General features: G+C 34.7%; 1 protein-coding gene across 1 annotated transcript in view; it reads left to right on the top strand.

Moving 5' to 3' along the window:
* The window catches only part of LOC140441438 (protein rhomboid-like), a 246,792-nt gene that overhangs the window by 7,781 nt on the left and 216,861 nt on the right, over positions 1-22,150 (top strand). Inside the window, exons 3-4 of the mRNA XM_072532170.1 lie at positions 10,217-10,362; positions 18,969-19,157. Coding sequence (XP_072388271.1) covers positions 10,217-10,362; positions 18,969-19,157 — 335 coding nt within the window. The remainder of the gene's footprint in view (positions 1-10,216; positions 10,363-18,968; positions 19,158-22,150) is intronic.

The following is a 22,150-nucleotide window of genomic DNA, read 5'->3' as shown; positions in this document are numbered from 1 at the left end:
TTACGAGCTTTAAACATATCCTTCCAAAAAAAGAAAAATACTTTAAAAAAAATTATTGAAGATTGAGTCAAAATAAAGTATATTTATAAAAAAAAATTTTTTTCGTTCGCCTTTGTTTTAACAATTTAAATTATTTATTAACAATTTATAAATACATATTTGTTTACTTAAAGTAACAATTTACTTCAATGTATAAATTGCAAGCTCAAAAAAAATGCACGAAGAAAAAATGCAAATACTTGTTTAACATACGATTGTTTATTGCAAATTTCCCAATTTGCAATTAAAAATGGTATTTGAAAATATGATATTTATAATCCTTGTCGCCCGAGACAGCGATTCAAAAAAAAGAGCCAAATTGGTTAACAAGAAGCCGAGATAATGCAATTTTTAGCGCTATGATTTTGCGCACATTTCGAGTGAATGTACCCCACCACCACCTCTCATGCATTCCGAGCGACATTTTACGCGAAAACGGTTTTTTATTTGTCTTTTTTATGCATGTTGCCATGAAGCGCATTACGTAAAACTTTTGATATAAAAAGTACTTGACAAGACGAGGGTATTTGTTTAAAAACGAGCCCTCTATCACTTATGGTTACACGGCAAATGTATGCCAACTTTGACCTTCAATATCTCGGCAACCAGTAAGCCAAATGAATTTTTTTTTGAAAGAAGCATTTTTTAATGTTCTTTAAGTGTATAAATTTTGAAATTGAAATGTTTAAAGCTCGTAAAGTTATTCAATTTGTTTATAAGCCTAATATATAAAAAAAAATTTAAAACATTAAAAAAATTTCTAGGGTCTCCTAGTGAACCGATTTGAATTTTACAAAAAGCGTTTGAAAGTTTGAGCCTTCCTTTAAGTGTAAAAAAATTTGCAACTATCTGAGAGCCTTATTTAGGGCCTATTAGAAATTTGAAAATTTGCGATTTTTTTCCAGTAGGCTGGATTGAAAAATTATTATGCAAAACCTATCCGACCGATTTTAACAAAATTTAGCACACCTCTTAAACATATTAAAAAGTTTTTCTAGGCGGAATATGGAGCTTGTAAGTCAAGTTTAGAAAGTCGAAAACATTTAAAGGATTAACTTCATTTTTTTGTACTTTTTTTTCCAATTATTGCTATTTTTTCAACAATAAACATTAAATTTTTAATTTCTAGCTAACGAAATATTGTGTAAAATGGAATAACGAAACTTTTAACTTCTTATAATTTTTTCTCTAGGATCAATATTTTCCGAATTATAAACGAAAATAGGAGCAAAAAAATAAGAAATTTTCAATTGTTTTCAGATTTTGTTAAATAAAAAATTTAGCACAGGGTTTGCGACTGGCGCATATCGTGATTATCGATATTGGGCACATCCTGAAGGGATTCCAGTAAAAAAATAGCTTCCTATGGAAAATGTCCAATCAAAAACAGATCCCGCCTAGACTACAAGTAGTCCGTTGTTACGATAACTATCCTGGCCTAAAAATAACTGTAAAATATATGATGACCTTCCGGAATAAGGGCGAACCGATGCGAGGGAAATCCAGTTTGCCTTTACCGTTTCGCCATCGAAGGTTTTAGACTTTTCGAGATAACGGCACTGGTATATAATAACGGAACTCTAATTGAAGGGACAGTTAATAAAGAAGATTCGCGCTCGCGATATTGTTGTTACGCTCGCCTACTAATAAATTATTGTATATGTAGTGATAAATAAATAAATATCAGTTATTGTGCTTTTTAATGAATTAAGATAAGAACAAGACATTATAAATTAAAGACTTAACAATTAATAAATCCACAACAAATGGTGGCAGAAGTGAGATCGAACATAAATTAGACTTATAATAATAATACAAGTGAATATAAAATAAATTGTGAAAATGACGACGATTTATGAGCTCACAGTTACGGATTTAAGAAGGCATCTTGAAGATAGGGAATTAGCTTCTACCGGGAAAAAGGCTGATTTAGTCCAACGACTAAAGAACGCTTTAAAAGAAGAAGGTTTGGATCCGGAAACTTATATATTTGAAGACAAGCATGATGCTGTCCTCTCGTCGATTTCGAAAGTTTTTGGTGATGTAGCCAAAGTTTCTGGTGACATCGCATCATTAGAGAACAAAGTTTCTGGTGATATCGCATCATTAGAGAACAAAGTTTCCGGCGACATCGCTTCTTTGGAAGACAAAGTTTCTAACGAGATTTCTTCGCTGGAAAGCAAAGTCTCTGCTAATATCTCTTTGGAAATCTCTAAAGTAACTTCTGAGATGTCTGCCCTCGACGATAGAATGTCTTCGTTAAAAAACCAAGTTGCTGCCGATATGTCGGCCTTCGAAGAAAAGATTAAAGAGATGGAAAGGAAGATGGAGGAAACAGGGACAGCAGAGAGAGGAAACAATCCAATTACAGTGGAGATAAAAGAAGACGAGACGAAATGTAAGTTGGAGACACGGCCGAAATTTGAAGGAAGTGGAGGTTCTATTCATGTTAAAGTCCCAACTTTCGACGGAAAATCATCATGGAACAACTACATGAAACAGTTCGAATCAGCCGCAAGAGCGAATGGATGGTCTGAAAAAGAAAGGGCTGTAAACCTGACTATCGCTCTTCGAGGAGATGCCTTAGATGTGCTTCAGACCATAGCTGTAGAGGAGACCGATGATTTCGAACAACTTAAGAAGAGGTTAAATATGCGATATGGCCACGAACATTTGGAGCATGTATATCAGTCGCAGCTTAAAAATCGTAGACAGAAGAAAGATGAGGCTCTTCAAGAATATGAGGTAGATATTGCCAGATTAGTACGATATGCTTATCCAACAGCTCCCGAAGACATGATGGAAAAATTGGCCGTTCAAACGTTTATTGATGGTCTTCGTGATCATGAAATGCAGAGAACACTGCGATTAGCTCGTCACAAAACGCTGGTTGATGTCTTATCCGCCGCCCTCGAATACGAGTCAGCTACGCAGGCCTCTGGCGGGTACAGTAAAGTTAGAACTGTAAAAGAGGAAGGAGATGAAGATAAACTTGACCAGCTCGTTAATATGATAAAAAGCATGACATACAAGAAAACGAAGACCATCAGATGCTGGAATTGTGGCGAAATAGGACACGTACGAAGCTCCTGTAAGCACCCTAGGTACGACGCAAATCAAGAAACTCACCATCAGGAAAACTAGAACGGGTCAGCCTTAGGGGGGCAGCTTCGACCCAGAACTTTTCCAAAGACCCTCTCATACTAATAGCTTCTTTGAAATGTCGTGAAGATAGTGTATATGTAGATGGAGACATAAATGGTAAAAAGCATACGTTGTTGGTGGATACCGGGGCGACCAGAACCATTATACGCCCGACAGTTATAAACAGCCGAAAGAAACTGTTACCAACGAGGTTGCGACTTCGGACCGCTACAGGTGAAAATGCTAACATTCATGGAGAAATCCAGGTACAATTGGGAATTGGAGCAGAAAAGTTCGTCCATACTGTTATAGTTGCTGACATCGAAGAGGATGTTATATTAGGAATGGACGTAATGAATATGCATGGATTCCAATTGGATTTTAAGAATAAGGTAATCAAAGTTGGCAACGAGGAGGTATTTCTCCATCCACATAATGACAACACTGTGCAAGCAGCCATTACAGAAGATACAGTCGTGCCTGCGAGAAGCGAAACGATCATAGTAGCGCGACTACAGGGAATTGTAGACGAAGGGACACCTGTTATGATGGAGCCTTGGAACCACGACGATGAGGTTGGCCGTGGAATCATAATTGGAAAGGAATTGGTGACTTCGGCCAAAGAAATTCCTGTGAGACTTATCAATGTCAACGACTACCCAGTGACCATCAAGAAAGAGACAAAGGTAGGAACTTGTGTACCTGTGACATCCATAATCCGTCAGGCGACAACATCTGATAATTCCAACGACAAATTCGACCAAATGGTTGCAGTTGCAGGACAATCTCTAAATCAGATGGAGAAAAGGAAATTAAGGGAATTTCTTCGGCAGTATCGTGATATTTTCGTACCGAAAGGAGGAAAGACGGGAAGAACTACCGTTGTTAAGCATAAAATTGATACTGGTAATGCTAAGCCAATTCGTCAAACAGCTCGACGATTACCACAGGCGAAGAGAGAGGAAGCTGAAACGATTGTTCAGGAAATGAAGAAAGACGGGGTGATAGAACCTTCTACGAGCCCATGGGTCTCTCCGGTGGTCCTGGTTAAGAAGAAAGACGGAACGACGAGGTTCTGTGTGGATTACCGTTTGCTGAACAACGTTACCAAGAAAGATAGTTATCCTCTGCCTCGGATCGATGACACATTGGACACATTGGCTGGAAGTAAATTGTTTTCTACTTTGGATTTGAAGTCTGGATACTGGCAGGTAGAAATGGACCCAGTAGATAAAGAAAAGACAGCCTTCACCACAGGATCTGGATTGTGGCAATTCAACGTTATGCCATTTGGACTCTGTAATGCTCCTGCGACATTTGAGAGGCTTATGGAAAATGTGTTGAGAGGGTTATCTTGGAAAACATGCCTGGTTTATTTAGATGACATAATCGTCTTGGGGGAGACATTCGAAGATCATTTGAGGAATTTAGAAAACGTTTTTAATCGACTTAAAGCTGCCCAATTGATGCTAAACCCCAAGAAGTGCCAGCTATTTCAAGGTAAAGTCAATTATCTGGGTCATATAGTCAGTAAAGAAAGAGTGGCCGTGGATAAAGGGAAAAACGATTCCATTAAGGAATGGCCAAAACCAACTGACAAACATCAAGTGAGAAGTTTTCTTGGACTATGTACTTACTACCGGAGGTTTATTAAGAAGTTTGCAGATATCGCTAAGCCATTAACGCGACTTACGGAGGAAGCAAGAGATTACCGCTGGGATACAGACTGCCAAAATGCCTTTGAGACCTTGAAAAAGCATTTAATAACAGCACCAATTTTAGGGTATCCACTGCCAGAAGGAGAGTTCATCTTAGATACAGATGCAAGTAATGTGGGAATGGGAGGAGTGCTGTCTCAGATTCAAGGAGGACAGGAACGAGTCCTCGGATATTTTAATAAAGTTCTTTCAAAACCTGAGCGGAATTATTGCGTCACGAGAAGAGAACTTCTGGCAGTAGTGAAATCAGTAGAGCACTTCTATCAATACCTCTATGGAAGGAAGTTTTTAATCCGAACCGACCATGCCGCCCTTAAGTGGTTGATGCAGTTTAAGAATCCAGAGGGTCAGATAGCCAGGTGGATCGAACGACTCCAAGAATACGATTTTAAGATTGAGCACCGAGCCGGAGTTAGCCACAGAAATGCTGATTCTCTTTCCAGAAGGCCATGCCCAGCAGAGTGTTCCCACTGCAACAAAACGGAATCCAAGGAAGCAGCAGTGCTAAGAACGACGATTGTCAACGACGACTGGACGCCTACTAAGATAAGGGAAGAACAAGAGAGAGATCCAGTTATACAGAAAATCCGAAAATGGAAAGAGGAAAACCGTCGACCACCTTGGCAGGAAATATCAAACCTATGCTCAGTAGTTAAGACGTATTGGGCCCAGTGGGACTCATTTATCATCGAAGATGGCTTGCTCAAACGAGTCCTTGAAAATGATGACGGTTCAGAGAAGAGAAGACAGTTGGTGATCCCAAAGAGCAGAAAGTGAAAATGGAGGCAAGTACATGCTGGTAGTAATGGATTACTTCACTAAGTGGGTCGAGATTTACGCACTTCCAGACCAGAAGGCCGCCACCGTTGCAGATAAGTTGATCCAAGAATATATCAGCCGATTTGGAGTGCCTTTGGAGATCCATAGTGACCAAGGCAGGAACTTCGAAAGTGATCTATTCCAAGGAATATGTGATAGACTAGGCATGAAGAAAACAAGAACTACCGCGTATCATCCGCAATCGGATGGTATGGTAGAACGAATGAATAGGACAGTTGGCAAGTATTTGACAAAGATGGTGTCCGATCATCAGCGAGACTGGGACCAATACCTTCCGTTCTTCACAATGGCCTACAGATCTGCTGTTAACGAATCAACGGGCCAGACACCAGCCAGAGTCCTATTCGGACGCGAAATGCGACTACCTTGTGATCTAGAATTTGGGTGTCGACCTGGAGAAGATTTAGCAGGTGAAGATTATGTGATCGAATTACGAAGAAGAATGGACGATGTACATGAGTTGGTCCGTTCCCACCTTCAGATCGCTAGCGACCGAATGAAGAAACGGTACGAAGCCGAAAAGGGTTGCTTTAAGAAGAACGACAAAGTATGGCTGTATAATCCCAAGAAGCGAAAAGGTTGTTCTCCCAAATTGCAGCAGTTTTGGGAAGGTCCATACCTCGTCATGGAGAAAATCAACGATGTCATCTATCGAATAAGCAAGATTCCGAGGGGAAAGCCAATGATAGTACACCATAACCGGCTGGCGTCTTTCGAAGGTGACCACGACGTAGATGAAGAAGTGGAAGTAAACCAAGTCCAAGATGTGTCTGACCTCACGTTTGAGGAATTCATGGGTGCCTATGGAGGTACCGGTAAAGCGAGACATGGTGTTACCACTGAAGAAAAGCAAGATCTACTCGCGCTCCCCGATGACTACTCGCTGGCCCTTACCATCCCGGCCAGTATCAAAGACGCACCAGGGTTGGCATCCGTCTTTCGAAGGAAGTTTGGTCGAGTTGCAGAACTTCAATGCCAAGTGCCAGCTCCCGGTAAAACCTTGAAGCTCCAAGATGCATCACGTTACCTTTTCTACCTGGTGACAAAAGACACTGCCCGTGACCAACCTACCTACCGAGATGTATGGGAAGCCTTACTTCAATTGAGAGAGCACGTACTAGAGTCCGACGTGCAAAAGTTAGCCATACCAAAGTTGGAGTGCCGCCAATTAGATTGGAGGGTTATCCGAAATATGGTGGAGGAGATCTTCAAAGACACCGAAGTCCAGGTGTTAGTCTGTTGCAATCCGCATAGTTACTGGTGCGGAGAGAAAATCGTCCCTTGTCATTTTTATACAACTGGAAGTTGTAAAAGAGGGTCCAGTTGCCGATACCAGCATACAGTTCCGGTTCCAGTCCCGACAAGGTTCCAGGAGGAACCATCTTTTAAGAGGGGGGCAATGTTACGATAACTATCCTGGCCTAAAAATAACTGTAAAATATATGATGACCTTCCGGAATAAGGGCGAACCGATGCGAGGGAAATCCAGTTTGCCTTTACCGTTTCGCCATCGAAGGTTTTAGACTTTTCGAGATAACGGCACTGGTATATAATAACGGAACTCTAATTGAAGGGACAGTTAATAAAGAAGATTCGCGCTCGCGATATTGTTGTTACGCTCGCCTACTAATAAATTATTGTATATGTAGTGATAAATAAATAAATATCAGTTATTGTGCTTTTTAATGAATTAAGATAAGAACAAGACATTATAAATTAAAGACTTAACAATTAATAAATCCACAACACCGTTATATCGAGGTTTTACTGCACTGTTTGAAAAAGAGTGGACTTTTTGCTTAGCTTATAAATATTTATAATAATTATTGTCAGCACTGAAGCTAATAAAGAGCATATTTTTTAAAACACCTGCCATGACCAATAGCAACCAAGATGAATTTTTTTTTCTCTTAAAGTCATATTTCCATCGTTTATTAAAATTCAGAGCTGAAAATTGAACCGATTATAAACGAAGATCTGGATTTTATGATCAAATTTATAGAAGGCATATATAGAGAAGTTGTAAAAAGTTATAACCCGTTAAAGTGATCGTACTGTTAATACCACCACGTTAAAGGGGGGGGGGAGAACTTTCCGAGCACCGTTTTTTTAATGGAACTTAGCACAATTGGAAAAATATTTGCTGTCACCCAAAACATTTTTTTTAATCTGTGGTAGCTCGAGAAAATAATAAGACCTGAGCTACTTTCATCCTTCGAAAAAATGGAAAAATCTCTTAAAAATAAATGAATTAGTAATGAATTTTATTATTATTTCGTAAGAAAATTTAAATTTTAGTAATTAATGTATATTATTTATACAAATATACAATACTAATTACAAATTCATACTCGCAAATGTGTTTATTTAAATTAAATTACAACACGACTTATTTTTTTAAGTTTTTACACTCTCTGAATAAATGGTTTTAAAATAAATTTTGAAACGAATATTTTTGTATTTTACAAGAAGAATTCGTAATTATTATATATTAATATAAATAATATACATTAATCAATAACATTGAAATATTTCTTGCGAAATAATAGTAAAATTCAACGTTCAATTTATGGAAAAATTTAACTAAATGATTTTTTCCCTGATTTTACGATTTTTCTGGGAGGTGAAAATAGCATCGTTCTTGTTATTTTATCGAGCTACTGTAATTTAAAAAAAGATCATTTTTCCAGCGCGCTCTAATTTGAAGTTCCATTTAAAAAAAAAACGGGTGTGGCAGTCCGGTAAAAGTTATACTTCTATACACGCGTTCGCCGTTACAAATTAATATGGGAAATAATTGTCAATCTGCACAATCATTACACATGTAATGCTATAGGTAAGAGAGAGCAGAAAGAGAAACAGAATTAGATATATAGGTATATGGTGCATCGTTTGCTGTATATAAACAAGATTTGACCTGTAATAGGAGTATAGTAAATGAAGGATTGAATCAATATTTTGATGAAAATGTATATTTTTATTTTCATATATGTATGAAAGGAGTTAAAAGCAAAAAAAAATTTTACACATACTCTGCAGTAAAATTCATTGTTTATTTTGTTATTAATACAAAATACAATACAATACACTGCAACATAATTTAATATAATAATACAATACAAATTAAAATGCAATATACATAACTTACTTACGCATATATTTAAATTACCACGATAATAATATTAATAAAATAAAAATATTGTTTCGTGATACAACTGTCAATTTGTCTGACATTGACAGATACAAAATTTAATTGTTGTTTGTTGTGTATAAGTACACATTTACACTTTCTTGACATATTTGCAAGTTTTAATTTATAATTTAACATGCCTAACGAGGCTCAAGACAAATCTGAACAAAATGAAAAAATAATAATAATATTAATAAATATTAAATATATTTACAAAATGAACATTTTTATTCTCGAGAGAGAAAGAAAGAGAAAATATATCTTCTGTCTCTCTCATACATATATCTTACATATGTAATGATTGTGCCGATTCACTCCCGTACAAATTTCCAACGTCGAACGCGCGTATAGAAGTATAACTTCGAAAACGGAGCTCGTACAGGGGTATTTTACGAGTACCATCACTTTAATGGGTGACGTATAGCATACCCTTTTACTCCTCGGTATATGCCATCTACAAAAGGAATCATAAAATTTAGACCTTTGTTTATAGTCTGTTCAATTTTCAGCTCTTAATGTTAATAAACAATAAACAATGAAAATATGATTTTAAGAAAAAAATTGCCATCTTTGTTTCTATTGGTGCTCTATTGTGTTCTTTTTTCACATGTTTTTTTAATTAACATTTTGATAAATAATATATCTTAAAATCGATTTTGATCTGCTAAATACCTTTAGAGTCACTATTTGGGCAAGTACAGTTGTTTACATAATCGCTCTCCGGTATAAACTAATTGAATAACTTACAAACTGTTTGGTCGATTCAGCTGAGATGTAGCACACTTCAATAACTCATTAATTGTCTTAATTTAAAGTAGTTATAATATATATCATTTTGCAATAAAACAAGTTATTAACATTATTAACTTTTATTTTAATCATTTTGCTCTAAAATGTATAAGAAACGTTTGATGGAAAATTTTTTCACTTTTTATAATTGTTAAAAAAAACAAAGCAAAATCAGCTTAGGTCTTCAAGAATATGTCATATTTATCCCTTATATACCTTTTAGAACCTTCAAAAAACTGTATAAGATTTTTTCAGCTGGTTTTTTCCTTTACTGTTCTATTATTTAATATCGCTGTTAAATGCTACCAACAGCATTTCAAATAACTAAACTTTTTGCGAATTTCGTTCAATGCAGTTTTTGACGTGACTGAAAAATTTGTCATTAACGCAAAGCATAGACGTTTCGTTTAGTTTTTAAAAGATTGCTCATATGTTCAGGATTTAGAAACAATCGTATTTTAAGGTACTTAAATCATTAGTTTTATTGCATTTTTAGGAATTGAACCTGGACAAATTGCAACCATCACCGGATCATTCGCTTCGCTTCCTGGTAACCCTGAGTTAGATCAGTATGATACCGATCATACTGATCTGGGAAGTGAAGTTGACGAAGAGGAGAACAGGAAGGGTCTTCTAAGAGATGTAAGTTTGAATTAGTATTTTATAATAGCCATTTATGCAGTCAAACTTAGTTTTTATTAAATATGTCCTTGGAAAATTATTTAAAATTAAGTATTTTTTCGATTTGGCTGTCAGATCCGTTTTAAACTTTACTTTTTTAATGTTTTTGCAAGAAACACAATTTTATTCAATTGCAGATATGCTCGAGTTGAAAATGAGCAAACAAATTCGAATCTGCATACGAGAAGCTAAAGAAAAAAGGGTGGAAGTGTGATGTAAAGAATGGAATAGTTGGAGAAAGCATTATTTGGGAAAGAAGGCGATAACTCCAACAAAACTGTTAAATTAAACAGCTATCCCATTAAATTAAATGGAGTAAAGCTCCTAACACACTGACCTAAGTGTGTTTAGAACAGGGCCTGACTGGCCCAAAAAAGGTGCCAACCTTAACTTTAAGACCCCCTCTCCTAAGCTTTTTACATCAAAATTTTTTGAGATCCTAATGCATGTAAAGTAAATATTTGTGAATCTTTTTTATATTCATATTACGTATATTAAGCAAAGATCTGAAAAGGGAATTAATGTTCTGCGCTTCCTCTCCAAACAGAGCTGGGGTGCGGATCAACAAATTTCCTTAATGTTCTATAAGTGATATACTCGATTTTGGATTATGGCTGCACTGTCTATGGTTCTGCCTCTAACACAAACCAACTTAATTCCGATCTAATTCAGTATAACACTCTAAAAATATGTTTGGGAGCCATGGTATCTTGACCAAATCATGTCATTCTGGCAGAGCCTCAAGAACTTCCTCTTAGTTTTTTACAGACAATTTTTAGCTAATAAAAGTTTATTAAAATTTAGATGTTACAACAGTAATTTGATCAAAAGAATTAACTTTCTTGTAATTGAAAATTTGCCAAATCGTTATTGGAAAAAGAAAAACTCTCCTTCTTTCTTCTTCTTCATGTGCCATCTCCTCTAAGAAGGTTGGCAACCATCATGACAATTCGCACTTTCGATACCGCTGCTCTAAAGAGGTCAGCAGAAGTGCAGTTAAACCAAGGTCTCAAATTGTTTAACCAGGAGATGCGTGACTTCTTCCTTGACCTTCTTCCGCGACTCCTACCCTGTATTCTTCCTTGTATTATTAATTGCAGCAAGTTATAACGCTCGCCCCTCATGACGTGTCCTAAATATTGCAGTTTTCTAACTTTAACTGTATTTAAAACCTCTTTATCTTTTCCCAGCAGATTCTCCTTCTTTAGCAGATGTAATTATTGATATGAACTTATATGAATAACAATATGAACCGATATTGTTCAACTTAATAAAATACCATTGTATGCATAAAATTTCGATTTTATATTTCACAAGCATACCACCATATTCCTTCAGTATCCAGATTGTAATAGCCATGACAAAATCCATTCTGAATCATCTCGGGTAGAACTTAACAAAAATATATACAGATGGGTCAAACATAGATCTATACCATTTTTCAAAGTAAAACACTTGCACGTCACGATTTATACAAAGTGACGTCACTTTTATTTACAATTTCCAGAACATCAACCTTAGAATTCAAATTTTCCTAACACAGCTAATAATACGAAACCCATACGGAACTGCTCGATCTTTCATAGGCGTCAGCATAATGTAATAATCAGAAAAATGTAATCATCATTATATTGTAAATTTTAGAATTATATTGATTAAATGACCAAAAACATTTGTTATTATTAATAATATAAATTTTAGAAATAACTCTTTAAGTCTAATATTCCGCAAAATAATAATTTTAATTAAATATATTAGACAATTGTACGCAATTGATACGGAATTACTTCAAATTTTATTGACAGTTAAGCGTGTGGCAAAAGTTTATAAAGTGTTGCCGTTTTTTTAGAGTAGGAATTTTGTTTTATGTTTTGATTTCTTACACAATTTGATCATAATATAATATATATTAATAAATTGTATTTATAAATACATATTAAATTTAGATTAATAGCTTTAAAAACTAATTATTGTTGTGTATTGTGATTGTGCTATGCCAAAACAAATAAATAGTCTGTAGAAAGCTGATAAGCTTTCATATAAGATAGATTATTTTGAACAAGAAATAATGGCGGGACGTTTTTACTATTGAAACCCTAAAGAGGTAAGTTTAAAATTTAGAATATATAATTTTGTATCAAAATGTTTTCTTATGTATTTTAGTGTGTTGCAGTAGTCTTAAAACTAAGTGTATTTACTGTTAATATAATAGTTTGACAAAAAGTTGACATTTTAAAAATTCCTCACTTACTAACTATTCTAATGTTTTGGCAACGCTGTGGGGTTCTGACGACGTAAATCTTGAATGACGTGCAAGCTTTTTTATATGAAAAATGCTATATAATAGTTCTTACCTGGTCCTGGTAAAAACAAACTCGGAACGGTTGTTCTCGTAATACTGCTATGTCCAACATTGATTATATCTTCCTCTTTAAAATGGCTAGCGCAAACACGAAAATTGTTATAAATAGTTTCTGTTACAGCATTCTCTAATTAGGGCTCTTAAGAGCATTCACCCATTTATCAAACATATCCGTATAATGTCCTGGACTTGAAAAACGGTATTGCTTGCCAGTAGTATCCATGCAATCCGAGACACATCTTTTTGTTCAGTTCTTTGTCTCTACATTGTTATTCCATGTAATGTGTTCGATTCCATAAAAAAAATCGTCTAAAATTGTACCTTTTTGGACTACTTATATAAAAAAATTTAATTTATAAAATAAATTATAAAAAATAAAACAAATACAAATATGGCGCAGTATTTGTCTAAACTCAACTTTGACACTTTGACTTGACCACAGCACACTTCCTCCGCGCAGGAACGAGACTAGCAGCGCCATCAAACGAGCGGGCGCCAAATCCAAACGTGATTTGACCTTGGCTATTCCTGTTACCAATCTAGGTGTAATTCTATCTATGCTAAAATCACATGAATATAGTGAACGCCTGTCCTATTGAGATGATCGCTATATGGCTGACATCTATCGAGCGATGGCAAAAGCCTCAGTAACAACCTACCCCTGTCACAACCAACCCCAGTGTCCCTTACAGATATCATCAACTAATAGTTAAAAGTAGGATCGAGGGAAAGAGTAGACTAGGAAGGAAAAGACTATCGTGGTAAGAAACATATGACAAGGTACACCTATTTTGAATAGCTAATAAGAACAGCTATAGATAGAGAGGAATTTACAACTGGAGTCTCTTGAAGAGATAATACTTTAAGATGAAGAAGATCCATATTGTTAAGATTTCTCATTTAAATGGTTGGGCTGTCATTTTTTTTCATACACGTAATCCTTTTTGTATTGCTTTTAATCTCTTTTTAAATCTAGAATTTACCAGAAAATAATCAATTGGATTTCTACGTGAACAAAAAAAATATTTTATACAACTTGTGTAAAGTTTTCATTTAACGTGTTGCGTAAATATCTACTATTTTAAAACTGATATAGAATTTTTTGATAAATTGATTTAAATTCACCGAGGACAAAAGCTATTTATCCTACTTCTTCCACCACTAGTAAATTATTTACAAAATCGAGGACTTATTCGCGGCAGGTGAAAGCCCTTCTTGTGTCTGTCACGCAAAGGCATTGATCGTCTTGTAAGTTACTTCCGGTTGTGTTTTATTTAAGGAAATATGTCAATGAACTTGTGCTAAAAAATAGAATTTGATAATTTATTGCTTTCGGAAATTCCATTACACTAATTACTTAAGAAACGAGTTGGAGCACCTGCTGTTACCAATTCGGTCGCTTTTGTAAATTACCTCACCTGTAGTCTTGTTTGTGCTATTGTTTTTACATTATTGTGTAATATATATATATCCATTTTAAACGTTACCTGATAAGACCTTCTGTCTCTGTCTCATCTTTTAATATCCACTTGTTGATTTTTGTAGACCTCTCCGATATTTTGGTCTAGTTTCCAAAGTATGTATGTTCAGCACAAACACCTTAATTTTGTCTCGCAGTCTCCTCTACTATTGCATTGCAGCCCTTATCCGTTGTTCACTGATTCCCTAGAACTGATTTTCTCTCTTTATACTTATTTATATGCTATTAGGTATACCTATAGGATATTAAGACGACATTGAATAATAAAATGTAATTTTCGTTTATCATAAAATCGCCACTGTCTTTTTACACTAAAAACTTAAGGTTTTGACTTTGAGTTCCAGACACGCCAAATTTGATTTTGATTTTTATTAGTTGTATAGCATAGATTAAAGAATATAGTATATAGAAAGTTGTATAACAAATAAAATCCATCAATTCGTTCACAAAACTCCCAAAAGTCAATCAATAAATATGTACCTAATATTTATATAAAGTATTTGCGCGGTCGTTGTGTGTGTTGCCTAACTAACAGATAAAGTTTTTCAGTTTGGGTGTTTTTTAATTAAATTATTATTCTATTAGAAAATATGAAAAAATACCAAGTAGAAACTGATGAAGAATTTAAAAGAATAGAAGGAACAAAATATTGTAACTTGGAAGAGAGATGGGAAGAATGTAGAAGAATTATAATTTTAATAGATAAAGCAACGAAGATCTGTTGTAAATTCTTTAAATATATCATAACGGCCAGTACATTACAATCAAAGTATTTAAAAGTTTTAACGAAATAGAAAGTGCAAAAGCATAATATTAAAAAACGAAAAGAAGTGTCTCTGCGCACTATTCCCCATCCATGAGGCTAATCATGCGCAAGGATTGGGAAATTGTGTGCACTAAATTATTGTTACAAAAAAACATTAATTCAAAATCAATGCAATAAAAACGCATATGTCAAAAGTATAATAATATGAAGAAATTGTATGGTGTATTTAAATGTAATATTTTTAACGTAAACAAAAGTCGCATTTATAATTTTCTAAGTTATTTACATCTGTATATTCTGCGTGATTCCACGAGGCATATAACACTCATATATACCATAATTCTTTGTTTTTCGTCATTCCCCACAAATACATATCTCGTTAGGTGCAGCTTGTTTTTCTAATGGTAGTGGAACGAAGCTTAATTCAATACCATCTAATTCGTCTTCATCAATAATATCTAATAAATCACTGTCTGTTACATTAAACGACTCAGATGTTAGCTGTACTCTCTTCTTTTTTGTTTGCCTTTAAGTTTTTTCTTATGTCTGGCGAGATATCTGGTGATTATTTATCAAAACATCTTTGAAACAGTTGACTTTCTTGCTGCTTTCTCTTCCTTCTTTCTCTTGAGATTCTCGCCCCTTAATCGGCTTTTTTCATGGGCTTCCTCGAATTTTGTCTTCATTGGTGTACCTACTTGTAAGAATTTCCGATTGTTGCTTGTTACAAGATTATCTTTTAGTTTCTGGTTTAACCGTTTTCGCTGTTATTGAAGCAAAAACGAAAATGGAATTTTTCTTAGATATAGAAGACTGAACATTTGTAATATCTAACATTGACTAATCAGTAGATGCATCTGGTTTAGACATTCTAGGAGCCCCTGGTAGAGAAGCGGCTTCTAAGTACTATAATTTCGTTTGCTGGATTGGCAGAAGTAAAATCATCCTTTATTCAATTTATCAGGATCTAACGGACATATACCAGATGCACGAAAACCTGGCACGCCTTCTCCATAGTAGCAACTTTTATAAATGCTTTATTTAACAGATCAGCGACGTCACTTTCAGTTATTTTTTGATGGCCTGTATTAGACAGATACAGATCATATTCTCAATAAACAGCATTCTTTAAAAGACTAAAGAAAGTCAAGTCCAAACGCTGAAGATGATCTGAGGTGTGTGGTGGAAGTGACACCATATGAATGTTTTCTTATTTGCAAAAATTATATGCATCAATAGAAATATGTCTAAAGTGAATATCCAGCACTAAAAGAATGGGATCAGTTGCTATGGGTTTTGCATGTCTTACAAAATGGCACAGCCACTCATTAAAAAGTTGATATATTGATATATCCGATTTTGGAAACTTTGTATAAAGCACCAAGAGATCAATTTAAGTCTAAGTGACATTCTTTTCCGAGGATAAATCAATACTGGAGAAATATAATTTCCTGTAGCAGTCATGCAGAAAACAGCTGTGATAGTTCGGAAGATATAGCAGACCCTATCTTCTTAGCTCCTTTAGCTCCTTAGTTCCTTAAACCTTTAAAGATTTTTTTTGACTGTTGTAATGCCAGCTTCGCCTATATTAAAAAGTCTATTTGGCTCAAACTTAAACTTGTCCATGAGTATTTTGATATTAGATTAAAATAATGTTGGTGTATAAGAGATAGACAATTCTTACAATCTTAGGTAGTTTTTATTGTAATAGCCTTGAAACCGGCAGCCTAGAATTGTATTACAATAAAAAACTACCTAAGATTGTGAGAATTGACTATCTTCTGCATACTAGTATTATGGACTCATATTGACAACCTTTTCATCATTTAAAATAGTGTTGTCGACTCTTTATTAAATGCGGCAATCTAGTTCAAACTTGTTCCTTCTGATTGTCTTAATAAACCTATAAAGCCAATCTTTGCCGGCTAACCTCTTCTATTTATTAACATTATTTGAGATAGTCTAAGTTGTTTAGATGTTAAGCCATAGAATAATTTAGCAAACGTTAACACCTACTCTCTTAATTATTTTTCTATTTCATCTGAAAATACCATGGACGTTGGAAAATACAGCTGTACTATCTAAACGGAGTGGCGTGTGCAAACCTGTTAATCGTTTTCTTAAAGTCGATTCTTCTGGAATGTTGAAAGCTCTTCCCCTTTTCAGATTGTATACAGAGCATTTTGTAAATCTGCGTTAGTATATGTAAGAATCGTAGATTTTCTAGTGTAGTTTCGTGGCATCTATAAATAAAAATGGTAATTTTAATATTTACCATTTGTTTGTTTATGGGGAAATCGTGCGAACTTCTGCGCCAATTATCCATTTACGCCTTAACTAGCAAACGTCATCACAAACAGAAAACTACTGAACCATATAAACCAAAAGATGCACCAAAATGTACAGAAAACAACATGATTTAAATTAATACTAAGTTCAAAGCAACTGAATAAACACTATAGACTTACTGTATTAATTTTTTGAGCAGAAAACTAGAAGAATTCTTGCAATTTTCAATAACCGGATCTCACTTAGTCCATTTGCAACGATTGACTGAAGATCTGAAGATCATGAGATCGGCCGAAATGTGTAGGACTGGTTGAATTCGTAAAATCTTCCACGGAATTTGAAATACAATGCAGAGCACGATTACCTGACGCGCACCATTCCCCACTTTCCCTTAAGATGGTGAAATAATAATGTCTACATACAAGAAAGAAGCAGGAATGAAAGTGGAAACAAAACATGAATAAGACGATATATAAAGAGGAAAGAAATAAGATTAAAATAATGAAAAGGAGGCAACAAAGAAATGAGGAGAAGCAACAAAAGAACTTAAAGGTTAAAACGAATAAAATAAACCTAATACAGGCGAAATCGTAACAATAGACAGAAAAACTGTCAAAATAAATTACAACTGAGTAAAGAACAGAGGAGACAGAATCTTACCAACAAACGGTGATGAAGAAATTAAGAAATAAATACAGAGACATTGAGAAATAATAAATATTATAATTACAAAAGTATGTGGTGCTGATAATATGGAAAATACATAGGAAAGGAAGGAGAAGCATGATTGCTCAAATTATTTAATAAAATCTCATAATCCCAATACATAAAGAAGAAGACGTCAACAAGTATCGAACTATATATATATAGCAGGAGTAGCATTCAAAGTGTAATAAGGACACGCTAGATAAGAACATATACTTCATCTAATTTACTTACCGTTGCACGTCATCCGCGTCATAGCCGTGAGGTCACATGATACCAACACGAAATATTTAGGCGGTAGGTGTGTTCTTTTTTAGAATCACTTTGCCGAGTACACTGGCATTACAGCCATTAGACATATTTTATTATATATGCGTAGAAATAATATTTAATGATTTCTATTAATGTTAACTTAAATAAATACACAATAATATGTTTCATTTAATTTGTATAAATGCATTATAAAGCGTTTTTATGAAAAACATTTGTTCGGAACACACTGTAACTGTAATCGAACGAAGGTGATATTTTGGCATACATTGGTAACACTTATTTGACAGTTGCGGCGTTGACACTTTTTGTACTTTATTATTTTGAATTTTAAAGTGAATACCTCTTGTTTTATATTTTTACGTATTTAATAAAATCTGTTCTTTTTAAAATAAAATTAGTGTGTTTTATTTCAAAAATATCACGTAAGAATTTAAATAGTCGTTGTAAAGAGATATAAATAAGTAATGAAAAAGTGTTGTTTTTTCTTAAGTATTCCATTTTAAAACATTAATCAATTTTGTTTTTAAAGTTTTCAAAAACCTATCTTTCCCATCTTTCATATTATACACTGGAATGAAGATCTAAATCAAATATATTTTATTTTTTTGCGTTTTATTACTTTCTTATTAATGAAATCTATTACGCGTATAATTTACTTTATTCAATTCTTAGACGTTTTGATTTTGTTTTAGCAATGGAGGCAATTTTTCGACAAATACGACCCGGAAGGTTTTGGCGAGATTCCATGGTCAGACTTTTTGAATGCGATGTCACATACTGAGTTTTGTCAGCGAGTTAACGCCGGGAAAAGACAGATCCTTCTGGAAAAATTCAGAACGTCCAGTACGCATGCCATCACTTTTCAAGAATTCGTGAATGTGGTGAGTACTTATTTATTATCATAAATATTTTAAAAATAAAAAAATATATCTATATGATCTCCTGGCATATGTAAATACTGTAGATTTTGAAGAAAATATTGTTATGTTATTTATTTCACTGTCTATTTAATTTATAATGTCTTGTTCTTATCTTAATTCATTAAAAGGCACAATAATTTATATAAATTTATTTAACGAATAATACACATAATTTATCTAGGCGAGCGTAACAATAAATATCGCGGCCGCGGGTCTTCTTTATTAACTGTCCTCTTCAATCAAAGTTCGGTTATTTTATAAGCAATCCTGATATTCGAGAACAGCATCGAAAGATCGCATTGTCTTGCATCGAAAGATCGAGAAGCTTAGCCGGTCTCATTCACCATAATTTTGGTTCTAGACTTCCACCGAAATTTCTACAACAAAACAGAATAATTAGTCATAAAATTTAGGCCAGTATATTTATCGTAACAATATTAAAGTTTCAGGAATGATATTGGACAAAAACTTAATCGCTTTTTAGTATATGAAAATAAGTTTATTACGAACAATAACCAGCTACAAGTGGGGGTAAATATTTTATTATTAACTCTTTTAATGGTAGTGGTACTCTTAATATATACCACCAGAAATACTAACCTCAGTGTGCAGCGGTACACATTTTGTACCCTAAATTAATGTAACCTTGTACCCTAACAACCACCTCAGGAGGATGGCAATTTTAGACACTAATGTGGTACGCAGTCGAATCTGAGAATAAAGATCTTTCTGAGCATTTGGCAACTTCCCAGAAGAATGCTTACATGAGCCTACAAATTCAAAATGAAATAATTGACATTTGTAATGAAATTATTCAATAAAAGGAAGCTAAATTTTTTGCGACTCTCGCGACGACTGACATTGCCCGTATGAAGCAAGTCTCGTTGTGCTTGCGATATGTTAATTTCAAAGATGTTAAACAGCATAAAGTTAAGGAGATGTTAAGGAAATCTCCTTCTCTCCCCAATAACGCTACGGTCGAAGTTGTGCCCTGGCCTCCTCCAGCATCCGCTCCCAAGCAACCCTTTCCTTGATTGCTCTCCTCCAGTTATATGGCTTCAATGTCTATTTAGCATCGGTTCTCACTTCGTCTATCTACCACTTCCTTGGTCTTCCTATTGGCCGACGTCTTACCATAGTTCCACTAAGCGTTCTACTAGGTGTTCTGTTATTACCCATTCTTATAAGGTGAAATCTTTGTATTTTTGCATAATTTGGTATAGAAGGTTCTTTGTACAATTGATATAACTCGTATATAGTAGTTTAACCTCATTCTCCACATACCATTGTTGCAGATAAGTCCCAATATCCTACTCAATATCTTTCTTTCAAAAATAATAATAAGGTTTATCGTTTTTTCCCTCATGATTCTTGTTTCTACGCTATGTCGATGTTGCTAGGATACGACCTTGCAAATCTCATAATTGGAACTGTGAAAAAGCAGGGACTTAAATGTTCTCTTGTGGTTGGTTAATGTTACGATGGAGCTGTGGCTATGAGTGGATATTTGTACGCTGTCCAATCATATATTCAACAAGAATGCCCTCTTGCTGTTTATGTACATTGTAGTGCACACTATTTAACCTTGCTATTGCTGACTTATGTTCACAAGCAGATGTGTGAAATTTCATTGAGATCGTGCAGTCTTTTAGTTCCTGCTTTAAACATTCAGCTGAACGCTCTGCCGTTCTTAAAAAAAATCGGTATCTGTTACCTCATTAAAAAGTCTGCTTGTTATGTGCGAAACACGATGGGTTCAAGTATGAAGCCGTTATAGGATTCAAGGAAATTTATTTAGCGATTATGCATGCTCTCGAAGAATCTAGCCACAATAAAGAAACATCACAACAAGCCGTCCAAATGCTTAACACACTTAGATCTTCGAATGTTGATATGTGCCTAGTGATTTCTTAGAAAGTCATGAGCTATACATTGCCGCTATCTAAGCCACTGACTGAGGCAGTTAACATCGATCTCATAACTGGCATTCAGCCACGTGAATGGTGCTATTAATGCTTTTAAGACATAAAGTTGACCAAGGTTAACTCCATCTCCAGGAAAAAGCAAAGGCGTTGTTCGAAGAAAATGGAAGTATACTGCTTATGTCACGTATCGTCGGAAGGCAGTTAAATCGCTGTAACATTCGTATGTCGGATATAAATATTATCGTATTACAAAATAAATTTATTCATCCCATTTCTCGACCATATACGACAATGGATTGAGAGATTTACAAAACAGATATGGCAGATATAGAAGTCTTTCATGCAGGCAGATTCTGTATAAACAGCATATTTTCTCTAAAGCAGGTTATTGACAAAAGATTAGCCCACAACCTTTCAACCCAAATAGTCTTTATATATTTGACAAAGGCATACGATAGTGTACCACTTTTAATGCTCTGGGTAGCAATGGAAAAATAGGAATAAACACAAAAACATAAAAGCAGTTTCACAGCTTTACAAAAATATGACGCTAAACATTATAACTTGTAACAAATTAACTACAAAAATTTCTATTAGTAAGGGTCTAAAACAAAGCTGTTGCATAGCACCTACACTTTTCAAAATATATCTGAATGAGGTGTGGAGAAGAAAGTGCTGTAATATGGGCATCCCAGTCGAAGACGAGAGATCGTACACGATACACTTCGCTGACGACCAAGCCATTCTAGCTGAAGATGCGAGTGGATATAGACTATATGCTTAGAAAACTGGAAGAGAAATACACCAAGTGGGGCCTCGCAATTAATATACAAAAAACCAAGTACTTAGATGCTGGACAAAAACCAGAAAGCCTACAAATTGAAATGGGAACTATAAAATCAACTAAAATCGTCAAGTTCTTGGAAGTCCAAATAACATCAAAAGCAGGAAGAACCGAAGAAATACATTCCAGGATTAGCCAAGCCAGATCAGCCACTAGACAATTACATGGACTATTGTGGAATAATC

This window comes from Diabrotica undecimpunctata, chromosome 5 (assembly GCF_040954645.1).
Source record: "Diabrotica undecimpunctata isolate CICGRU chromosome 5, icDiaUnde3, whole genome shotgun sequence".
NCBI classification, from domain to species: Eukaryota; Metazoa; Arthropoda; class Insecta; order Coleoptera; family Chrysomelidae; genus Diabrotica; species Diabrotica undecimpunctata.
The sequence above is the reverse complement of the archived record's forward strand: the minus strand, read 5'-3'. Positions and strand labels throughout refer to the sequence as shown.